Source organism: Leuciscus leuciscus (genome assembly GCF_965113295.1).
Source record: "Leuciscus leuciscus genome assembly, chromosome: 14".
Taxonomy (NCBI): domain Eukaryota; kingdom Metazoa; phylum Chordata; class Actinopteri; order Cypriniformes; family Leuciscidae; genus Leuciscus; species Leuciscus leuciscus.
In genome coordinates this window covers 16351212-16377175 of record NC_138738.1, presented here as the reverse complement: position 1 = coordinate 16377175, position 25964 = coordinate 16351212, and the positions used below count along the sequence as shown (strand labels likewise).

Sequence of the window (25964 nt, the reverse complement as noted above, 5' to 3'; positions counted from 1 at the left end):
TTTTTACTCTCAAGCTCTACCTAATACAATATTTTAGACCTTGGCATAATTAGAAAAACATATATTCATAAATAAATTGCCCATAGAGATTTTATTCATTTACAAGACTTTCAGGTCAAGCCTCAGGTTCACTTTTAAAATTAGGCTACATCATTTGTCCAGTTTTTTCCAAGACTCTGGGAATCCTGGTTCTTTCTTAATGGGGTGAATTAAATTAAGAAATACTTAGATTGTTTGTTGTTTTGGCTTGAATTGTACTAAAAATTATTTTAAGTAATTTTGAGCCGCCTGCTTCAGAACTACTTATTTAAGGAGATGAATTCTGACAAATTGATGATATGGATGCAAGCAAACTTTTCTGAAATGTCATCAATGATGAGCAGAATTTAAATGGTTAACAGTAGTTAATCCCAGATAACAACCGCTGAAAACAGATAACACAGGCTCATCCGGGTTACTGAAGTCGGGGTCCTCATCACCCTGTCGGGGGTTTATTCTGAGATAACAACCGGCTGGATGTACATTATCCCTTTCATAACATACGGCTGGATGGCGCGATTGACCAATCAGAATCAAGTATTCCACAGAGCCGTTTAATAACAGTAGTTAATGCAAAAACTAACAATGAGTAATACATTTGTTACGGTATTTATTAATCTTTGCTAATGCTAGTAAATAAAAAAATACAACTGTTCATTGTTTGTCCATTAAATAATATCAACAGATACAACATTACATTTTAATAATGTAGTACATGTTTCAATTAACATGAACTAAGATTAATAAGTGCTTTAGAAATATTTTTCATTCTTAGTTGATGTTAACTAAGATAGTTAACTAATGTTAACAAATTAAACCTTATTGTAAAGTGTTGCCACTTAAATTATTGTTGGAATTGTTCATTGCGTCACATCTGCAACCACTTTAGTCTCGGTCTGTAGCCCTGCAACAACAGAAAGAAGCTATGCCATCAGCAATAAACAGTGCTTGAACTTTACAAATCAACAGGACTCTTCAAGCCCTCTCCAAGTTTGGACTATACACCATCTAATCCTTACAGACAAGTTGACATTAAAATGAATGACAAGCTATAGGATTGTAAGCAATAACATACTGGCGTTCAACTGAGTGGGGACAAAGAGGCCTATGTGCAGCTGCTTTGGCTCAGAATTTGGTGTCCAGGGCGGTTATTAATCTTGTCAACCCCAGGGTTAATCTTGACTGCAGTTGAATAGATGTCTGGAATGACTGAACCTCATGCTGTCTTTGATCCAGGCTTGTCAAGGCTCCGGCACTCCCTTTAACAGAGGCACGGCAAGAGAGATTGACTAAAACCAAGCCCTCCGCAGGGTGGTTTATTATATCAAGATTGCCATCTCCCTCTGCCCTAATAGCAGCCACTTAAGAATTACTGCCTCCACCTAAAGAATGCAAAACCCATAAGTCACTTCCATATTTCAATACGCAAACAGAAAAGTGCTCCATCATTCTCAGCATACCTCGTAGTAGTTGTGCAAAGCTAATGGGCACAGATGAGCTTATTGGATTTTAACTGCACGCGCTCTTCCGTAAAGTTTCCAGACATTGGTTGGGGAAACAGCTGACGCGGCGTGGGAGCGGAATAACACTGGAGCCGCGTACTTGATGCTCGGCAGCATTTCCATTAAAATGGTGCGATGGAGGGGGATAAACCTATTAGCAATTCAGTCATCTTCAAAGGCCAGAGCCCATCCAGCTAATCCTCATTAATTTTGGATTGTACAAGGGAGTGAAAGGGTGTGCTCACACAACGCAATGAGCAGAAAAGGTGCCCTAATCCTCTCTTTAGGTCTACAAGGTCTATATCATTGGACTGACCCTCCCTTAACACTTCCACAACTTCAGTAAAGATGTAGGTTAAAGAGCAGCTATGTGTTTAGCTTCCATGTTTTTGCTCTATTAGTATTTACCATAAGTCAACGTGAATTGCCATTTGCAGCCCATTTTATTTCCGTAAACGAGATAATGAATGACAAAAATATAGGCCAGGATTTCATCTTCAACTCATTGGATGATGAAAAGTGAGTGTTACATAAAATAATAGAGTCACAATGAAAGAGTTTGCTATTGGCTAACACTATTCAAGCAATGCCATTTGATAAGAAAAGTTATTTCAGGGGAAAAGCAAAATGCCCCTATTATGTTTTTTCGAATATTATCTTTCATGCAGTGTATATAGCTGTTTGTGAATGAAAACTGTGAAAGTGCACGATAAATAAACGTATTGTCTCCCAAAAGAAAGAATCGAATCTGAACCGCCTTAACGAGTCGTTTGTATTCCGAATCCCACTGCGTGGCGGTTCTGCGTCACTAGAAAATATTTTGCATAATGCCCACCTTGACCCGCATTCAAACACGTCATTTTACTGATGACTCCAAACCTGTGGAACACGAAAGATTATATTTTGAAGAATATTTAAACTATTTTTGTCTATACAATGAAAGTTAGTTTCAAAATAAAAACAAAACAAATCAACAAAAAAACTAAATTGGACCCCATTGACTTTCATTGTATGGACAAAAAAATTTACATTTCAAAATACTTTTTGTTTTCCACAAAAAAAAAAAGGAAAGTAGTATATGGTTTGGAACAACGTGACGGTGAGTACATTTATAAAAAAAATCATTTTTGGGTGAACCATCACTTTTAGATATCTATTGCTGCTTTCAAAAACATATGTCATCTGAAGCACATTCCTGAATGCAAATCCATGCATGCAAGTTTCACAATAAAAAACCGCTAGACGCTAAGATTAAATGTCATTGCATGTTTTGCTGTTGGGTTGCTAGTTTTACCTCATATGACGAATAAACATAGTATAGCTCAAGTGCTTTTAACATGTAAACCAAACAATTCCAATGTTTTATACTGTAATATGTCAGAAAAAAATATTTTTGTATGCTCAAATGTCCAAATAAACTACGAACTTCGAACTACGAATTTTATTTTCAATTATTCACCTTGACAGTTTCTATTTATGCTGGATGTACTGAAAACTGCTTTCAAATAAATGTGTTTTTTATGAGTAACTGACAATCTGATTTTAAATCCCATATTTCCTCACTGCAGCTGACAACATCTAGTTGCTGTGGCAGCGACAGGGGAAACTGGGTACAAACAGAGAAGATGAAAGGCCAGACAACAGAAGCCAGTCTGGGATGCTATTGCGATTTCCTGCCCCAGGTACCCCCCTCACCCCTGTCTCCCCCCACCCCCCCCCACTCAAACTCTCAGAAGCAATGTGCTCATTGCACTACAAAGGCTTCTGCTCTAGAATGAGGCATCCATCCCTGCCCTCTGATGTGATTTCTCTCTACCTCTCACTCGCTTCCAGTTTCTAAGGATGAGCCAGAGACAAGGCAGCATTCTGCATCTGCGCCAGAATATGCAGAAATGCTCAGTATACAGGCTGGCATGAATCTAAAGCAATCTGAACATACATTGAAGGGTCATGAATCCCTAAAACACATTGTTAACAGATATACAGGTTGCACATCAACGAAAACGACAACAGCACTCATTATATTTATTAGTAAGGGGAAAGTGGATTTTTTTTTTTTTTTTTTTGTTCTTCCGGTTTAAAAGGCAAAGTTGAACCAACGTCACGAAATGTAATGTATGCATTAATTCAAGGTAATGATTGGTTGCCGTGGCTGGAGAGTACGTGTCTACGCCATCAGTTTCTGAGCTTTTCTCGCATTATTCATGAGAATATATCTTTTTAATATACTATTTTTAAACGTATTATGCGTGAGATTGCATTACAGCAGAGAATTCAAATGTCACGTAAAACTGTTTCAGCGCTGTTCGTTCAGCTCTACCTGTTCAGCTTTGCATTGTTGTCCTTCAGACTTGTAAGTGTATGATTCCTCATTCAGTACACAAAAGTGTTGTTTGCATTTCCCCACGATGCGGTCAGAGCTGGAGATTGACTATCAACACATGGAAAATATGACTCATAAAATTTGTAGTAACACTGAGCACGGTTTCTGCACGGAACGGCGCAATGAGTTTAACACTCGCAACGCGGATCACGGTTCATTTGCAGACCGGAGAACATATGTTTCAAGTTATAACGGACATATTTTATATAGGCCTACTCTAGTGCTCCAAACATGAATCACCACCATTTTTCATCATGTCTTCGTCAAATGAAATATGTATGTGCAAATAAGGACACTGATATAGCGGTACGTCTGATCATGAACGCGATGACACAAGGAATTATTCTGATACACAGAAGACAATGATGTAGACCGAAAATTCCAAGAAGATTGAACAAAGAAACTATGCCTTTATTCTTTCTGTTGAACTGATGTGTCATTTCTTCAGATTGAAGTGCTTGTAAATGTAATTAAAATATCATCAGACCTTTTAAATGTCCTTCCTCATTTTTTGTATAAACTAATAGCTCTGAAAAGTTATAATACTGATTTGTTTTTATAAGAATAATTTCTTAAAATGTATTTGATTTGTTCCTGATAGTTGTAAGTAGTCTCGAATTAAAAGATTTTTGTGGATTTGTTGTCATAGGGTCATATTTTTTAAAACAAATTAAACTCTGCTGTTTTTTTTTTTTTTTTCTGCTTATATTTTAATGTTCATTTGTCTGTATAATGAGTTGTGTTGTAGGTCTGTGGTTTTTGGTTGTTGTTTGGTAGTTGGTTTGGTTGTTTTCCCACCCTCCATATTCCCTTGTTTCCATTTGGCCATTTCTTCAGCCTTTTTCAAATCTGAAGTGAACAACCAGTGACATTGAATGACAAATGAATAAACGAAACCTGTATAGAATTTCAGACGTTACTCATCACTAACGAACAAGTACCATGGTATTATTGTAGTTTGTTGGACATGATACTGTAAATACCATGGTTAAAGTATATAATTCAGCAACATCAAGGTTTGAGCATTCTTAATAAGATTACATCCTTCAAAAGATATTCAATATGTATACTAATATGTATGTAGTTGCTATGTATTTATAGTTATGTAGATTTTCAATAAAAGGAACGATATAATTTCAGCCAAACCGGCAGTGTTGTCATAGGCATTGACATTTTTTTATTATAGGTTTAGCATTATGAATTATTAAATTGAAACAGACAGTTTGACTGATTTAAAATAAGGGCCCTAGGATTTCCGCGATTGAAATGCAGAATCCAGACATAAAATTGTATTTACTGTATAACAAATCTGGCAGATTTTAGATGAATGAATCAAACTTATATAGGGCTTAATCAAATAGCAATTTGGAATAGTGTCTGTGACTATTAAACTGCAAGATTTTTGATAACTAAAATTTCATTTCACTTTCAAAATAATTCCATAGAAATGAAAATAAAATAAAATAAAATAAAATAAAAAAGAGGATTTTGAAAAAAAATATACAATCATATACAATCTCCTAATAAAAAAGAATTGTAAAAAAAATTACCATAAAAATATATTTTTTGTTTGCTGGAATTTTTGCAAAGCCATATTTGTCACTTTTGCATCAGCTGACCAATCAGCAGGAATACCACCCAACAGTCCAACATATTGCACAGCAGTCTATCCCTCAGAGCTTCACTTTCATTCACGCAAAATTAAATATGGGGTCTACCCTGATTAAGGTCTATGCCTTCACAGTGTCTTCTGTCACACTATATGCTTGTAGGTGCCCTTATTCTGCAATCCCTATCCCATTAGAGGAATTCCCATTTCAGTTTATTAGCAACAAATAGTTCATATAACAAACAACCAAAAAGCAAGTCTAGCTTAAAGGGACAATATTATGTCAAAAATGTAATATCTGTTTTTTTTGCATAACATTTTTCAGTCTGTAATCTTGCTTTGATAAGAGGGTTTAGCAGATACTGAAGCTGACATGTTTCACATTAGCAGTGAATATACTGAAGTGTGTGTGTTTGTGAGGGGGTTGGGTGGACGAGAAGAAAACGAGTGTAAAATGAGTTCCACATGCGAGCATAAAAGGGTGGACTACATTTATAATCTCACATAGTTATCAGGTTAATGGAGCATACGTTGTTTTAATGGTTTTTTAATACCAAAACATCTCAAACTTATCTAACCATCAGAAATGAAGTAATGACACTCTGCAAGGCTGGAGCAAAAATGACTTCGGTTTCCACAGTTACGCATTACTAGCACAGACAAAACATTGCACTGATACAGTTTCAAGGTCTTGGACCATGTGCAGTTCAGCCCGAGTAAGTCTGATGACTGTCTGGGATGATGTCTTGAGGGAAAAAAAAGTGTGGTGTTAATATAACACAAACGCTTTACTCTTAACACATCCAGCATCAATATACAGTCAAAACGGTGATATACATCGAGCTTCACTCAACTTACAACGTGTAGATAAATCACCTACAGAGATAACACACCCTTACGCCTGTGTGTTCTTGATCTGCTTTGGGTTGAACTTGTGTTCCACAGAGAGAGAGACTGAGTGTCGGTGGAGGGGCCGACAGAGCCTGGGGTCCTACAATAACAAAACCTCTTTGTGCAAACACTGAGGGGGCCCGTTGAGAGACCAGGTCACGGAGCGGATTCTCTCGCAGATCTCCAACTCGCGGCAGCCCTGTTTTTTTTTTTTTTTAGTCCAGCAGACAGGATATAATGGTTTCCACATGTGAAGGGGGCCCAAATAACAATGACAACAGTTGAGAGGCCGAGTGTTTTATTACCTTGAATTTCTGCGTACAGTCATTGCTGCAGGCTCACAAGAGCCAATATGCACAGCAAAAAAAGTCATAAATTACTGAAAAGAAAGAAAAAAAAAATGCTGTGTTGTCACTACGTCTTACATTTGTTGATAACATCACTGACTTTCAAAACCTAAACATTTGCTGTTGTAAAATATGATGAAAACTAATTCAAGTAATTTAGCTGGCTAACAGATGAGATTTTGTAGAAATTGCAAGTGACATAATGAGTCCAAGAAGCATCAGTAAAAATGGTTTGAAAAGGATTAACAAATGTGTTTAACAAATTTTCCATCAAATGTGTTTATGAATTTATTGCCATCATTATAGCTATATAACTTGAAACTATAACTTGCTCTAACTTGAAAAATTGACTAAATAATGTATGAAAAATATAAAACTATGTGGTGGGGACAGGGGAAATATTGGCAGGGAAAATATAAATTTTAACTACAGCATAAAAATGCTTATTGTTTAGTATTGTTTTTATGAAAAAGAAGGTTTTAAAAGTGTAGGCCACATCAAACTAACTGAGAAATGAATTGCTTTAAGTGAAAAACAACATCAAAACAACTGAAATCTTATGCGCTGTGCAGCATTCAGTAGTGAATTTCATCCACTTTGCCACATGTAGAAAAGAAATATGAAAGTCTCTTTATCACTTTGAGGTTTTAAATGTAGTTAATGATCTTATCAGCACCATGGTAACATGCAGAGAGAAGAGGAAGATTTTAAGACTCTTCTAACTAAAAATAGGGAAGCAGACACTTTTGCTTTAAAGGCTGTGGAGGTAAACATGAGAGAGACTCAAGAGTCTATAATCTTTTCTCTAGTGGGGTGTTAAATTTTAGGAGACGAGCGATGTCTGTTTGTCAGTGGTGAAGTCTGAGCTTCAAAAGCTGAGCATAATTCACAACTCGCTGAAAAAAACATAAAAGGGAGAGGAAGAGGGAGAAAAGATTGGGGGGAAAAAAGAGGTCTTGGAGTCCACATCCCTGACATTCCCCGAGCTCATCCATCTATGAGGGACGATGGAGACACCGCTTCATTTCCTGCTACAGTTGCAGGGTCTACCTAGAACCAGATCATCCACATTCCCATCAGATGGAGTTTCCATTCCATTCCATTAAAGGGATAGTTCACCAAAAAATGATAATTCTGTCATTAATTACTCACCCTCATGTCGTTCCAAACCCGTAAGACTTTCGTTCATCTTCAGATTTTTTTAATGAAATCTGAGAGATTTATGTCCCTTCATTGACAGCCTACTTTATTTGTAATCGTAAATAAAGTGGTAAATTGTTTTGTGTGTGTGTGTGTGTGTGTGTGTGTGTGTGTGTGTGTGTGTGTGTGTGTGTGTGTGTGTGTGTGTGTGTGTGTGTGTGTGTGTGTGTGTGTGTGTGTGTGTGTGTGTGTGTGTGTGTGTGTGTGTGTAAACAAAGCACATTTTTATAAAATTTATAAAATTGAGGTCAAACCACTGGAGTCACATGGATTACTTTCATGATGTCTTTACCTTTCTGGGGCTTGAAAGTGGTAGTTGCGTAGACTGTCAATTGAAGGAAAGAAAGCTCTGATTTCATCAAAAAGATCTTCGTGTTCCGAAGATGAACGAAAGTCTTACAGGTTTGGAACGACATGAGGGTGAGTAATTAATGACAAAAAATACTAAAATAAACTAACACTTTAAAAAGTATAAATAAATGAATCATAACGTAACAACATACCTCGCCAAGGCTGATATATTAGCATCGGCCGATACGTTTTTCTGACTGGCCGATGTGTTAGAAGCGGTACTTTTATTTTGACTGCACGGCAGACTTTTATTTTGACATGCGGCGCTGAGAACGGCAGCGCCTGATCACACAGTGCTCACATTCTCCGTCTTCATAAGGTCTCTTTTTAACGGTCATCTCTAATACGTTATTAGACAGCATGTAAACGGTATGCGAAAAAGTTAATTGTTTGCTTTTATATAAGTAACAGAAATGCAAACAATTAACCTAGTCTATAATACTTTCTCATTTATCACATGAAGTAATACCATGATATTGTTTAAAAGCTAAAATTGTTTAAAAGTCTACCAACCAGACATAGTATTTAGGATTATTGAGCATTACAGACTGTTCATCATTCACAAACCATAAATAAAATAAAAAATGTATATATATATAATAACAGCAATGGTGTCTAAAATCCTTAAATGGTATGCCCAAACTTTTGGCTTGTGCAATGCAAAGTTTCCAATCCACTGAAGATGAAAGTCAAACTTCAGGACTTCAAACCTGGGCCTTGTTAAATAGAAATACCATTTGACAACTTATAAAACTGCTTTATTGGTGGATCAAAGTAATACATCAAAGTACTGAACGATTAGTTAAGGGTTTCTTAGTAGCAAACCTGAACCAAAAAACAAAACCTCCCATATGAAATCTTTCAGAAGATTTAATCCATAAATTAATGCAGACCTACTACACAGCCATACACATTCTCCATCTTGGGCTCAAGCGGTTTTCTTTAAAAAAAAATCCACACACAGGTGTGATCAAATTCCAACTACAAGGAATTTTGTGCTGTGTTTTCAATTATCATGCAACACGCGGCTTATGTTGCAAGTCCTGGACCGTGCGCTGGCTACCCTGGCACTCACGGAGGTGTAACTTTCCAACTTTCCAACCACCTCAACCCACAACGCCCGCAGATGGTCTGGGCAACGCCGGGCTTAGCTGCCCTCTGTGCCCAATCTCCTTTAACACTGCCAACACAGACACACACCAACAGATCTGGCACCTGTAGTCATAATTACACCCTTGTAATGTTCTTCATCTGAAGCTTTTGAACTGTGAACGGCTAAATATGAAGCAAGTGAGGTGAGAAAACCTCGAGGACTGGAGAGCAAACACTGACTAGGACAAACAGCATGGTAGAAGACAGGATTTCTGCCTGGACTGAAGAACAAATCAATTTTTCCACATAAAATAAGAAATCCAGATCAAACATCCCGTTGAGTCAGTTTGAGTTTACGGGAACTAGGCAATCAAATGGTGTCTGCAGGCTTGTGAAAGCCAACATTTCGGCACCGTCAAGCTTAAGCAAACAGACCTCTCCTTATAAACCAGCGATCTGCTTTTTATTCAGAAAACGTAATTCTCATTGCTTTGATTGCATTAATTCAACCACATCACTCGGGAGAGCCAAACTGAACGAGAACATGTACAGCAGATCAAGGGTGGTCCTCTCACTCTCTGGTTTTACATTATATTAAAATGTGAGGTCATGTCTACATCTACATACTGTATGCTCTCGAGCTAGATCCACTGGACAAAAATGACTTCAAAGTCTTTCAAGTTGGATACATAAAAATATTAGTTTTAGGACATTAGTGTTAGGATACTTGGAAAAGCCTTTTTGATTCACTCTCTGATTCACCTTCTTTAACACCTGAAGCACAGTAGTTTCGATGGAAAGACTATCTACATGCAAGAAGCAAAGCTAGTCATAATTCAAGAAACAGAGAAGTATATTGGTGAACCTACACATTGTAAATTAACTTTGGCTGGGATTTTGTCCTCACTTTTTAACATCAGTAACAAAATAGTTAATGTCGTTCCAAACCAGTTTACCTTTAAAACACAAATTATAAAAATTAATGAAACCTGAGCGATTTCTGTCCCTCCACTGAAAGTTTATTCCACCAAAACTTTGAAGCTTCAAAAAGTTCATAAAGAGAATGTAAAGGAATTTCATATGAATCGAGCGGTTTAATCCAAGTCTTCTGAAAAGACACAAACACTTATGATGAACAGATTTAATAGGCTTATATAAACATTGATCAACGCACATACATATGCTAAACCAAAATCAAAACAGCTAGTCACAGTCATCAACATATTCACCAGTCTGTTCAGTGACCAAATTTAAGTTGCACACAAAACTGGAAAGCACTCCTGAAAATCGCATGGTCAAATTAGATTGTGTACTACTCAACGTCAAAGAGTCAGGGTGCACGGATTTTAATCAGTCTGTTGGGAAACAAAATTATGTTTTTATATTTGATGTCCAATGGTTGCTAAGGTTGTCAAAGTTCAGCAGGTTTGTGGAACTTATTCTTTATCAGTTTACTTACTCAAATACTCAGTTTAAGGCACTTGTTAGCAAGTACAGAGAAGAGCACATTGATTTTTCCCCCCTGCTATTTCCGTAATGCAATATGCCGTGATCTTTTGTCCCTGGCATATACTGTTTGACAATAAACATTTGTCTTTCCTCTATCCTGATGACCCAGAGTCACTAGTCATATGGTGGTGACAGGGCCAGCAGACAGGGCGGCAGTGGCTCAAAGAGGGACTTTTGAGGGGCTGTCACTTAAGAATGCACCTTTCCCAGGAACACTGACCAAAACTACCTAGAATTGTACACATGTGCTCTGTGTTGTAAACTTCAAGTTCTAAAGAACAGACCAAACCCTGGGGACCTCTAAATGTATATTACATGGATATACAGCTCTGTACTTCATCACTGAGATGGAAAAAACAGGAGTGAGTGTTTTGGTCTGTTTTCCTGAAAGAAAACTTAAATGTGTATATTTGCTAAACAATAATTGTGACAACTACTACGCAAGCATGCAGATGACCTTAAAGCTAACACGCATGGACTAGAACCCTTTAACTCTGAACCCATAAAACTCCTAAATGAAAACTCAACACAAGGCCTACAAGAGGAAGCACATTCCAATGATCAGGGAAAATCATTCCAGTCTGGGATCACTGCTTATCTCTGGTTATTCTCGGATCAGTAAGACAGAGCAGGATCCTGCTGCTCGCTTCAGTCCAGTGGACAAAGGCTCTGTTGGCCGTCTGCCGGATGTGAACTCATGGTGCGTGGTGAACACGCTCAGATGGACACAGGGGCTTGGTTACAGACAGCATCAGTGAGGGAGAGGGGCCTCGGATACCCAACGGGCCTGCCTGTCTTTACAAAGGCCCCGATATGTTGACTGTGAAATTCTTTTTTGTTTTCCGGTTAGGGGTAAAAAGAAGTTTGAACTACGCGAGTAGTGGTATACTGTTAGCGAACGTCCCACCACCAACCACACTGCTGAGAGCGGCGTTTAGATGAATATGTGCTTTGCGCTTCCCTCTCAATATCAAAATAATCACACAACAATATGAGAAAACAGCAAGCATTTTTTTTAACTAAAGCATAAGAATCTGATCATAGCAATGTGGATATGTTTGCACAAGCTCTGCAATTTGGCACTCTAGTAAAGTCATGTCACGTTTATTTATATATAAGTGCACATAACTTTTTTGGTCTGGTTCTCAAGGGAGCACCTGGAGATGCTACTTGGTACTCACACTATACGCGGTACACTTATCCTACAAAGTGTCATCATCACTTTCCTCCTGACTGTTCTCCTCACTATCTTCTTTTCTCTCGAACATGGTAGATGATTATATTTTAATTTATTAACATTAATGACACAGACAACAAGAAGAATATTATGCTGCTGTCACTTTAAGACCGAATCCACGGACCGAATATACTGACACACATCCGGTTTCTTTCTCAACTGTTCACTTATGACATAGCCCTTCAGTGTTCGAGTGCTATCTGAAACGTTCTTTTCTCGCTCTGCATGCGCGTGCTTCGGGTGTGTGAGGCTGTGCATATAGATAAAAACGTGAGAATCCACATTTAAAATTGTTTGAATGTGTAAATTAGCAAGACAAAACACGCCCAGATGATAAACTTTCACTCTATGATGGTTAAATTTAGCAGTTAATCCACGAATCACATGCGTACCGAACCGTGGGGCCTGGTCCGTATGGACCACAGAACAACTGCGATCCGTCGCACCCCTAATAATTAATGAACACACTTATCATCGATTGCTATCTTACCAGAGATGGAGAAAAATCCCACTCCAGTAAATAAACGTGTCCCTCTCCCCAAAAATGTTGGTACTCCAAAGCGCTTCTATTCATGTTTTCTGCTGCACATCGTTTATTTTTTACCACGCATGTGCACCTGCGCACCAGCTATGTGCTTTTCTGTTTAAATAGCACATTATACAATAGATTGCTTTAAAGCAAGTAGCTTTATTAAAACATTCCAACCTCATTTTCTACTAGACTTTCTAGTGTGTTCATGTTTTCACTCGCAGATGTCTGATCTCGACGGACTTAACAGAAGAAATTAACCAGAGAAGATTTCCATGTCAAACAAGGCAGAGCCTCAGAGCACCTCACCCACCAATTACATAATCGCCAAGGACCAAGGCGGACTCCAATCAAACATAGTTTTGGCCATAATCTGATGCCACATCATTTGGTTCTTCGATTTCGCTTGAGGTTTATCAGGTTCTTAAGTCTATTACACTCTATGCTACAAACCTTGCCTTCAATATGTCAAAGACACTGTTTATTCTTGATATTAACATTTATTTTGGGGGATTTGGTCAGAAGTGAACTAAATGTAGGTAGGAATGGGGTATAAAATGTTTGTGATACAATCACTTAAACAACATTCTCAGGTAGTTGAAAATGTGACCACACTGTATTTGCAGTACAAACACTAATCCACCCTGATGTGTCCTAGACAACAGTGAAGGACTATATAAGTATTTAAAATAAGTCCGTGTACAACCATCCTATCCAATCCAACAAGTAATCCTTTGTGCTAGTGGAACAAATTAAAAACCATTAAATTATTATAAGATTACATCTTTTTTTACTTCAGAATTAAATTTAAGTATATGCAGTTAGGATGCCTGTCTAGGCATGCAATTTCAATAAAATAAAAATTATGTTTTAAAACATCTCTCAAACCTAAAACTTTGGATGTGTGTGAATATTTGCACACTGACTATGAGAAAACGCTTTAAGCTGAACGTGGCGAAACATTTGGCCACAAACATAATAACTAGAAAAACAACTTGAGGGAAAAATTGTACCTCATTTGCTGTCAATTATTTGTATAATACCTTAGTTTCAGTCAGGTTTACATGCACGTTCATGGGAAACGGGTGAGGAAAAATAATGACAAGCTTTAAGAACGAGACAGAAATGCATTTGAATCAGCAGTCTGGAAATGTCATCGATGCGGTTTCTGTCAGATTATACAGCGTGACACCGTTGCAAGGATAAAGTTTGGCTGATCAAAGCTCTGGGTACTCATGGACAAATATTTCCATGCGCAAATATGCATTTGTGCACAAGCTAGTCAACTCGCACTAAACTATAGAAAAACATGATCCACAAAGTCTTGCAGTGAAGACAGTAAACACCCTAGGCAACTAAAGATATATTTGCTGTCAAATCATTGCTTACATTCCTTTGCAACTGCTCTCTAAATGATGACATTTCCACCGAGAAAGCTGCCAGGGTTAATTCAAATAGTAAAAAAAAAAATGCCAACCTCATTTTCCCAAATCCAGCTAAACACAGGAATACGGCACTTGGTTTTGGCACCATCCATAATGGTTTATGAAGTGAAGACATTGCAAACAAACAAACTCACCTAATCCTCTTTGAGGAACCCAAACAGAGATGAAAATCAGATGAAAGATTTGCCAAATCCTGACTCAAAAACAGCAGAAGGTCTGATTCCGGTTTGCGGTAACTCACTCATTGAAGCAAGTAAATCAAGACATAACACTGACATTAACAGATTTTAACCACAGAGACATTATCAGGTTGAAATCTACAGTCTTGCAGCAAAAGTAAACAATTGGAGATATCATGCTGAATCAAATAATTATGCTGTTTGCAGATGTATGAAGGCTGGCGATCACGTCAAAAATACGAATACCAGCCAAGTATCAAATTTTTCCATTTTCTTTGGCTCTTTCACCTATAAAGCAAGGATATCATTAATCTATAACATCACCCAATCAAAAAACAATCATCTGTTTTCAATCTGGGTTTAGATGTCAACAGTAGTTACTCAACCAACCAACATCTGCCCCACAAAACACAACACAGCACTAGCAAAGCAAATGACAAATAAAACCAAAAGACCTAACACTCAAGAACCCGCTTGGCTCGTCTTCAAAGTCAGTTATGAATTTAAAGGAAACGTCCACCCAAAAATGAAAATTCTGTCATCATTTACTCACCCTCATGTTGTACCAAGACTTCCATTCATCTTCGAAACACAAAACGAAGATATGTTTAATGAAACCGAGAGATTTCTGTTCCTCCATTGAAACTCCACCAAAACTATGATGCTTCAAAAAGAAAAATCATAAAGAAAAAATCTTTAAGATGACTTTATGAACTTTTTGAAGCATCAAAGTTACGCCCTCACAATTCATTTTGCTCAGGCTTAATGCTATTTTATATTCCCAGGATGAAAAGTGCCTATTAAATTTGCTACCATTATCCACTGCTATACCAAAGTTAGTGCTAGATGATGAAATAAATATTATAGGCGAAAACAATAAAAAAATTCAGCAGCCATTACTCCAGTCTTCAATGTCATATGATCCTTCAGAAAAAAATATGATTTGCTGTTTGGTTAAGTAATGTTTCTTATTACAATGAATGTTATCAAAAAAGTTGTTTAAGGGCTGCTTAATATTTTTGTTATAAATGTGATACATTTTTTTAAGAACTCAACAAAGTTTTAAGGAACAGCATTTATTTGAAAGTCTCAATTTAAAGTCTAAAAGTCTTTATTTCCCCAGTAAAAAAAAAAAGTACTGACCCCATTCCTTTGAATTGTCGTGAGTGTATGTGTATATCTGGACAACCGTTTGCACTACTACAGTACCACAGTTTTACAAATAGAAAATAACATAGAAACTCTAAATAACCCCACATAAAACCTTTCAACAGAGTGAATGTGCATGTGCACATTACTATAAGTGCCTCCATCAGACACCTGCATTCCCACCATGCTTTGCTCCGAAGTGTTCATTACACACAGTCTTCCTTTCAGCAGACACCAGAGACCCACAGAGCTGTCCCCAAGACTCCTGTAAAAGAGACGCTGGCACTGGACCAGTTCACACAAGCACACACACCATCACGAGTGCCAAGCGGACCGCTACCGGGCACGATTTGAGAAGTGCACATGCAAACATCAGGCACCACCATATTCTCTTTCTCTCTTCTTTCTCTCAGGCACAGGCACCTAGTAAAACAGGCAGTAAATTGGTCCCCACTGCTAAAGCAATCACAAGACAACGGCAGTTTATCTGAGACCACACTGCAACATCTCTATGAAGTTTCTAGGGAACATGAATCAATAAACAGAAGAATTACTTTCAAAATGCTCGTAAATAGTCCACGCACACTCTCATAAAGTCCACACACACACACGTTAAACAGCAACTTGGGTACCGTGGCCAATAAAAATTCTTTTTGATTCCCTTTTATGTTTACATATCATTGAGGGGAAATGTACTCTTGTGCCTAACACCCAAGTTCATCTGCTGTGCTAACGCAGGTGTTGCGTTACCAGTCGGTCTGGGGGAGATAAAATAACTGTCCTTGGCAAGCAGCAGCCCAGCTCGAGACAGTCATAGCAAAACACAGCTGCTGCTTGTTGCTCTAGCAGCTTTCCTCCTTTTCCTATCGCACATTCAAAGCAAGAACGCTCCTTTATGTCGGCCAATTAGTGGCCTCAGAGTCAAGGTTCTTTTTATCTTTCAAAGTACACACTGCAAAAGACTGATTCAAAGTTCAGACACTATCTTAGGTCACTTCCTGCTTCCTCTTGGGTGGTAAGAGAGGACGCCAATCTTCAAAATGAAATAAATCAGATAAGAATTACCTGTACACTAACAACAAAAGTACCAAAAAGGACAACCAACTAGTCAATCAGTGACTGGTCAGTAAGGTCTGCTAATTTATCTAGATTTTATTCAACTTTTTTGATGGCTGGATGATGAATACAGAACTTATCAGAGCTTATCACAACTTTGTGCCTTTATTTTAGCAAGGAATGTTCAGATATTAAAATTCTAGTTGATACAAATAAACTGATCATTATTTTTGATTTACCGTTATGGCCCAAAAAAAAGGAAAATACTGAAATTAAAATAATGAAATATTAAAATAAGAAAAATAAAAAAAAAAACATTTTCAATTCTACAAGTGAATTTTGGAATCAAAATATAAATATGAAACATTGATATTCATTCAGTCCAATTTAACAATGCTGTTAAAATATAAAAATTAACTTTAAAAGAGTGCAAGAAGACCGCAACGTTAATGTAAAACGCACAAAAACACACCAAAAAACAATCATCAAAATTAAATAATAATGAAATAAAATACATGTTTATTAAACAAAACATGTGTCCTAGCATGCTCTTATTTAAGAATTAGCCTACGTATTAAGCAAAACCACAAGTGAAAAAAAAAGCATCCAATACTAATGGAGACACAGGTCTAACTGTCTTATGCCTCTCATGAATAAAAAGGAAATGTGGCCCAAGTGCCACAAAGAGGAATTCCCATCTACCCTCTTATCTCAAAGGTTATCAGATGAAGGGGTCTGGATGGGATGCAAACTACTGACCTCTGTATTTATGGATCCTCTTTAATCTCTAAATCAGGGAGTAACCCCTGATCAAACACAGCGGGTGCTCTCATCCTCCCTCCCCTAATCTCTAAACGCATCCATCTTCTTTCTGAGCTCCTTCCTCTCTGATGGAGAATACAAGTTTTGCCAAATTTTCTCAATATACAGAACATTTTTGCTCCCTAGAACTAATAAAACAGGCTCTGGCATGGGGCCGCTTCACGCAAGCAAAGTAAAATAATCGATGCCCAGAGTGTTTGTTAGGTGAGCACTTCAATATTGTGAACAGCTTAGAGAAAAAAGATAGAGATGGATGCTAACAGCAGGTGTGAATGGGATCAAAGTGTTCATTCATTCAGTCAGTCACAGTGAATGGGTTTGTCTGGTTAGTCAGTGTCCTCACCCTGTCATTTCAGGGTTGTTCAGACCCCCGTCTACTCCTCCCACACTGAAACATTCCTGCCTCAGACACTTCAATGTCCTATCAAAATAGCTCCTTATATACATAATACATGAGTCTCTGGAAACACTGAAAAAAACATCCATTTAAAATGCACATTCCTAAACAATCAATAATGACCAGAGAAAAACGCTCCAAGATTACATCAACAGCTTTTAAAGTGAAAATAAAATCTGTAGGAGAACTAAACAAACGGAGTTACAACACTGATGGGTTCTCAAAGAAAAAAACTAAACAGTCCCATCACTAAAACAGGCTTTGTTCAGACAGGCAAAGAAAAAGATTTGTTGTGCCGGACTCAAATTTGTTTAGTTGAAGTTGAAATCTGAACAGCAATCCAATCAAAATGTGGTTTGAAGTCTGATTAAAACCTCAATTTTTGCTCAAGCCTGAATGGTCAGACAGGACTTAAAGTGATTTAGAATTTTTACTCAAACACACTAAATATGAATTACACAATAAAGGAATATGTCAAATAAAAAATATTCACCCTCACGTCAATCCAAACTGATGCTTTTGAGTTCAAGATATGCAAGAACTGTCATATGTGAATGATATTTGCTTGATTTACTTTGGCCCTGCCACACACACACAAACACACACAAAGACATCTCGTTTTTGTTGTTGACCAATGTAACCTTGTTTTATAATTAGGGTTGCAAAGTTTCCAGAAACATTTTTGGGAACATTCCAGGATTCTTTTCTAGAAATTTACCGGAAATGTTCAGCCCCTTTGCAACCCTAATTCTGATAAATGCACTTATGATGACACCAAATTTCTAAATATCAGTGAAATTTCACAATTCTTTACTCCAATTATAATACCATAGTAAAAACTACTAGCCTAATATAAAGTTTGAACATTATTAAAGACAAGAACAGTCAAAAATAAAATAAGAACCAAAGCAAATTACAAGCATAGCACAAACAAAAGAGCAAAGACATAAACAATGTTTTAGATTTTTCATCTAGGTCTATAGTATTCAGGTACAGAAATTAAATAATCAAATGTTAAATATCACTGCAGATCTGATTGACAAGACAACCAACTGTTCAAACCTAAATGTTTCTTTTACTCTGTTTACTCAAAAGACAAACAACAACAAGAGGGTTATCAGGAACGGTCTGGACCCTGGAGAGAGGGGGCCGTCAGTTTGAGAAAAAAAAAAAGAAAGAAGCAGAAATGAAAACCAGTCTGGTGTGAATGCAGTAAGGGCCCTTCTCGTCTCTCTGTGAATGTGAGGCCGTATCAGAGGAGAGGGGGAAGGAGATCACAGTCCCAAAAAAACAAAGGTTGAGAAGAGAACAAGCACCAATCCACCCCGCATAGACATCCAACAAACACCAACACAGACACACTTCTGAGAGCGCAGTGGGGCCCATGGTCTCCCATCCCCATCCCCCATGGGATAGGGTAGGGTGTGTGAAGACCTCCCTATTGAGAACTCTGTGATAAGGCCCGATGTCCCATCCCAGGTCGACCCTGTAGGAACTTACTGAAAGAACCTTTTGAGCGCTGCACAAAGGCCAGTTCCCATGAAGCTTCTATTCTTCACTACGTGTGTGTGAGAGAAAGAGCCCAAACTGATTAAATAAGGCCGGTTAATTACAGCTCCTGGTAAATAAAGGCACTACAGAAGGCAGGCTCTTCTCCAAGAGAAAGGGTGGGGGGTGGGGGGTGGGGGGGGTTTGCCTCTGGGAGATTGTGAATGAAAGACCTCCTCTCAAAAGCTTCCACACAGCAGACTTTCTAACTAGGTCGTTCAATAACAGGCGCATCCTAGCCGTGCAATGAGAAGCCCTCTCGGTGAAGTTTCGAGTGAATGAAAAATACGCCATTATTACTTTACCATGGTGATACCCGGCGAAAGACTGCCGGGGTGGCCTTTTTTTCCCCCCCTCACCGAAAGCCCAATTAAAGCATACAAATGTTTTGCTGCGATGGACGGCGAGGAATGCTCCCTTTAAATAGTTAACTTGAGTCTCTGGGAGTGGTTTCAACGGGATACTGAAAATCGGTGAGGGGACAAAAGGACAGGGACAATAGAGTGAAACATAAAGCAGAAAAGATATGGGGGGGGGGGAAACAGGGCAACGTGTACAGAGAAACCGAGAGAGCGACTTCGCTGCTGCAGTCGGAATTAATTGGAATCAAACAGCTGGAGGAGGAAGACAGGAATCGCTTTTAACTCAATGAGTGCTACAGAAACGCAAAACACTTTAGGACTCTGAAGAACGTGCCATTAGACTTATTAATTTTTGTGTGTGAGAGTGAGCAGTGAACTCAAAGACCTAAACACACAAGCAAAACACTATAACTCTACAACTGTCAAAATGTCAGGTGTGACTACCCAAAAGTTTAATGAATTACATTATTTATTACATTTTATGATTAATAATTGATGTGTACATTTGCATGTATTATTTTTTATTAAACATTAAACATTTCTTTTTACTTTACACCACATTACTTTTTTGGTACATTTTTGGTTACATTTCTAAGAATATGGTCTTGTGTTTAAAACGGAAAAGTTTGGGGTCAGGAATATATTTATCAATACTTTTATTCAGCAAAAATGCATTACATTCAGAAAGTGACAGTAAATATATTAATAATGCTACACAAGACTACCATTTGAAATAAATGCTGTTCTTTTGAACTTTCTATTCATAAAAAAATATATCACGGTTTCCGAAAAAATATTAAGCTGCACAACCTTTTCAGCATGAGATAAAAATTTCAGCTTTGTCATGACATTAATAAATTACATTTTAAATTATATTAAAATTCAAAAAATTATAAAAAAAAAATAGATGTTTTTCTGAAAAAATAAAATAAATAAATGTAGCACTGCTGATCATAAGAGACTTATTTCAGAAACATGAAAAATACTTACCGACCCCAGACTTTTGAATGGTAGCGTTCAACTAATTTCACAACAGGTTATTAATTGAGTTGAGTTGAGTTAATGATAAACTTTTTAAAAAATTGTCTATGACCCCAATTTCCACATAAGGTCAGCAATATGAAACATTGTAACTAAACAACCAAAAAGTACTATGGTAAAGACACCAAAAACAGATGTATAATACAATGCAAAGTACCATGCAAATACCATAGTATGAGTATTAGTTTCATGACATATCAAATTACCTGAGTAATACCTTCTGATAATCCACTGTACCATGGTACAGGCTACAGCCACAGTGCTTTTTTGCTAGGGCCAACGCTGAGTCGTCATAATAATCTTCAACCAAATTCAAAGAAAACTAGCTAATTCTACACAATCCTTAGAAGCTAATGGCGGGTCAGGGTTCTTCTGATCAAGACCAGTGGCTGTTCCCCCCAGATGAGTGTGTGCACTTAAGCAGAGAGCAGTTCCACAGTTCCAAAGGTCACAGTCACAGAGTAATGGACATTCAACACAACAAATACGCCAGAGCTAATTAAGCATGGCCGAAAAGCCTTGGTCTCACGAACAACCTACTGTTACACACTCACCCACTGTAACTGAATTAGCTAAAGAACTTGTAGATGTGTGACCAGTTCGGCAGTGAGGAGGGGGTGGCCCATCAGATTGGACTTCTTTGAAGGGGCCCCAGTGGCCGCGAGCTGATGGATGGTCGTTAACTGGATGGGTCATTTGCAATGGCTCTGTCTCAATGGGCTATTTCATCAGAGATCATCCCACCCAGAGACTATGAAATGTCCTTCAAACCAGGATTTATTTCCAATGATGAATCCAGCATAAAAACTGATTCCTTCCTAGACCAGTCGTTAGAGGAGAAAAACTGAGATCTAAACATCACTGTGTGATATGAAGATGCCAGGAATGTATTGTATAAGCCATTCCTTTAAATTTAAATAAGGGTGAAGAAATGATGGCAATTTTTCATGTTGTTCCAAACATATTTGATTGACTTTCTCCTGCAGAACAATGAAAGTCAATGGGGTCCAATATTGTTTTGGATCACACTGACTTTTATTGCATGGACAAAAATGTTAAAATGTTATTTGTGTGTTCCACAGAGGAAAGAAAGTCATACATGTTTGGAATGGGTGAGCAAATGACTAAATGTACATTTTGGGTTGAACCATCCCTTTAAATTCCAGGTGCACCAAAAAGTTTTTGCACAATTTTCACTATACAATTGTATCACAATGACAATCAAGCTATTCGTTTTTATACTGACAATGTTCATTGATGTAGGAGGACAGGACGGAGAACCCGTCTCTATTACTTTTTACACATACCGATTCAGAATTACCATCATTATTCAATTAGGAGGCCTCAGTTCAAATAGCCTCAACTTAAACCACAGCCACCAGTCTGATGGACAAACAGAGAGCTCAGACGAGCCTGACGAGAAATACTGCACATAAAAAAGCAAATATACACAAGCTGAAATGTAATTTACAACACTCAGTAGTACACTTAACAGGTGGTATCAAGTATTTATGAGAGCAACCAATCTTGCATCAGGAAATGACCACTTAAATAAGATTGTTTGCTATGAGAAAATTACTACAGAAAACATAAGAAATTAAGATAATAATTATTAAACAACATCTACAATATTTTGTATGAAACAGTGATCATTAATTGCGACGCATGTAAGATATATAGGCCTTCAGACAAAAATCGTATATATTATCTTAAATAGAGTGACATTTTGATTTGTCATAAACAAAATGAATCTCATACATTAACAAAGATACATCATCAAACACTGAGGTGGGTCTTGAATCAAAGCTAGGATGTAGGTGTAACGGAGTATGTAGATACATGAGGTCAGATATGTTTTTATGGGCACAGGAATATTTAAACTGGAAGCAGACAGTATAGTATGTGGGAAATGACTAACTAAATTCATGGCTCAATCCAAGATAATAAAAATCGATTTCAACAACAGATAATCAGTGGATGTTGCCAATTTGTAAATGTGACTGCATGACTAATTCATTCATTTGATATACAACCAACTATAAGTCCAGAGAGAGAGAGAGAGAGAGAGAGAGAGAGAGAGAGAGAGAGAGAGAGAGAGAGATTATTAACATCTGAGTGTGACAAAGAAAAAAGGAGGAGCTAGGAGAGCAGTATAGTATGCCACAGATGAAAGGCCATTTGGGTCTGACCCCCTACTGCCCACCTCTGTGCGCGCTCCCTCAGAAGTGCGCGCGTTTACACCGACACATCACACACAGCGCCACAACATATTTGCCATTTGTTGCGAAAACACACTTTTAATTGTTTTCGTAATTAATTGCTAAAGGAATATGTTTATGCTTTATAATATCCGTATGTCGAGTGTGAAACTTTAGAGGGTTAGACTATAACATAAAACATATAATTTGCACGAATTTTGCAGACTACGGTCTACACGTAATCTGTGTTTTTGGTGGCGCCAAATCATTGTAGTGCTAGTGCATATATTGAGCTGACTTTACAAACATCACACAGTAAGATATTTTTAAATAAAGGATATTTGCTTATAAAATGACCTAAAACACACACCCTTGCATTCATATAAAAAAAAAAAAAAAAAATGTTGTAAAGGAAACTACACCAGTTTTTAAACCTAAATATTTTCTAACCTAATAACACGTAAGTGAAATAAATGTACACATTGTTTATTTATAAAATGCAGATAATGGAAGAATGGGCTACTGCAGATGTTTCTGATGAGGACAAATGTAGGCTACTCAAAGAAAGTAAACAATGCATCTTTCAAATGGAGTTTTTGCATTCATATCATATAAAGCCTTTAAATGAATGAATGCACACAAGCATGACAGAAAAATCAATCAATAACCATGCGATTGTGAGGACTATGTCAACGTGTTTTAAAATGTCCAAATAACTCTGAAAAGAACCTTCTTTACATTTTATAAGCAATTCAAATCATGCAAACAAGTATGAAGGTGGTTATATAGAAATGCACAATAGTAGGCTATGACAGTACAAGATTCTATCCTAAATTACGTGCACTTTACCTCACTTTCAAAGTTATTCAAGATAATTAGACCAAGCCATACTCTCAGTCTAAAGATTACATATTACACATGTACAAACGTGCATTAAAAGACACAAGCTGAAGTTTTAAAAGGTTGTTTTATTACCTGCATGGTGAGAACACCCAGCTCCTGAGTAGACAGCTTCTTCATCTGCACTGCCAAAACTTGAGCCTCTTCCAGGATCGAAAACTCACTATCCGCTCCACAAAATCCACCACAAACAAACACACACAGGGCGACTAGGCTCCACTTTGAAAGCTCCAGGTTATTCCAGTATGATCGCGATTGTGTGCTCCACGCCGCGAGAGAGAATCGAGATCCTGTCCGCGCACGACTCGCCATTATGGCTCGATGCGCTCCTGCACGGGAATAGCGAAAAACTTCACCGATTACTTCCCAACTTTCCCTTTTCACTTCTCCCACTTTCCGAACTCCAGCAGGGTTACTAAATTGCATCAAGGCATAGTTTTAAAAACTCAAACGCTGGTAACGAGGGCAGCATTAGTTTCTTTGGCTGTTGGTGCTGGGTAAAGTGAGTGTGTGAGCCCCGTGTGTGTGTGTGTGTGTGTGTGAGCCGGAGCATCACAATAGGAGTGAAAAGCAGGAGGCGCGTCATCCAAACACCGTCATGGATTCTGCAGAGCAGCTGGATTTGGATTTAATCCTGTAATGTTGAGACTGGGGTCCCAGGGGCCCATGTTTTGTTAGATTGAAGTATTTTCAGCATTCAAAACCTCCCATTTAGCCTTCAAACTTTTACAAATCCCGTCCTGCACCAAGTTAAAATTAATTGCACAGATCTTTTGAGGCTTTAACCCTGTTTTATCACAAAGTAGACATACGCTTTGAAAGGGGATTTTTATGATACGTCATAAAAGAAGATTGTAGAAAAGTAATTAACATTTGTATTTAGGGTTATACTGATATCAAGAACACCTTGAAAAAAATAAATACACAATAAAATAAAATAAAACAATAGCTAAACAAATTAAAGAGATGAATCATTAAGGTGGCCATTAATCTTTTTTTTTTTTTAGGGGCTGTTTTTTACATTAATAGAAACTTTTTTTTTCTTCTGAAAAGCACATAATCTATTTATATAAAATAATTCTGACTAATTTAGCCTATTTGAAATACATTCTCAATCTAAACTTACCTATAAAATCAAATCAACATTGAACACAAAAGTAGCTGTAAATAATACACAAGATATCCTAATAAACACAATAAACATTCACATTCATTGTAAACAATGTCAACATTTGCCAATGACAAGCCTTGAATAGAATATTATACATCAAAACAAATAAATATTAGTATTGGCATTGAACCCTGTTTAAGATTTGACTCTTAAACTAAGAATAGCATGTTAAAATTCACATTTTTTAAATGTCTTTGAGACTTCAAACTGACATAGCAACTTGAAGTCCTGTTTATAACTAGCTTTCATAAAATTAGTTAAAGTCAAGAAGAATATTTCAATGTATAAAGTACGCCTGTGAGCTATAGCAAAAGGGGCTTGAGGTGTTTCAAACCCAAATCCAGCCTGAGGGTTAACCAAGAACACATTCAAGATGCAGCCTAAATATCTTGAACATACAGTGGGGAGAACAAGTATTTCATACACTGCCGATTTTGCAGGGTTTCCCACTTACAAAGCATGCAATAATTTTTATCATAGATACTCTTCAACTGTGAGAGACGGAATCTAAAACAAAAATCCAGAAAATCACATTGCATGATTTTTAAGTAATTAATTTGCATTTTATTGCATGACATAAGTATTTGATACATCAGAAAAGCAGAACTTAATTTTTGGTACGGAAACCTTTGTTTGCAATTACAGAGATCATACGTTTCCTGTAGTTCTTGACCAGGTTTGCACACACTGCAGCAGGGATTTTGGCCCACTTCTCCATACAGACCTTCTCCAGATCCTTCAGGTTTCAGGGCTGTCGCTGGGCAATACGGACTTTCAGCTCCCTCCAAAGATTTTCTATTGGGTTCAGGTCTGGAGACTGGCTAGGCCACTCCAGGACCTTGAGATGCTTCTTACGGAGCCACTCATTAGTTGCCCTGGCTGTGTGTTTTGGGTCGTAGTCATGCTGGAAGACCCAGCCACAACCCATCTTCAATGCTCTTACTGAGGGAAGGAGGTTGTTGGCCAAGATCTCACGGTACATGGCCCCATCCATCCTCCCCTCAATA

The 25964-nt window shown here is 37.6% G+C and overlaps 1 protein-coding gene across 1 annotated transcript in view; it reads right to left on the bottom strand.

The window, feature by feature from the left end:
- Positions 1 to 24322, bottom strand: part of cachd1 (cache domain containing 1) — a 73840-nt gene extending 49518 nt beyond the window's left edge. Inside the window, exon 1 of the mRNA XM_082135997.1 lies at positions 23862 to 24322. Coding sequence (XP_081992123.1) covers positions 23862 to 24212 — 351 coding nt within the window. The 5' untranslated portion in view covers positions 24213 to 24322. The remainder of the gene's footprint in view (positions 1 to 23861) is intronic.
- Positions 24323 to 25964: the final 1642 nt, after the last annotated feature.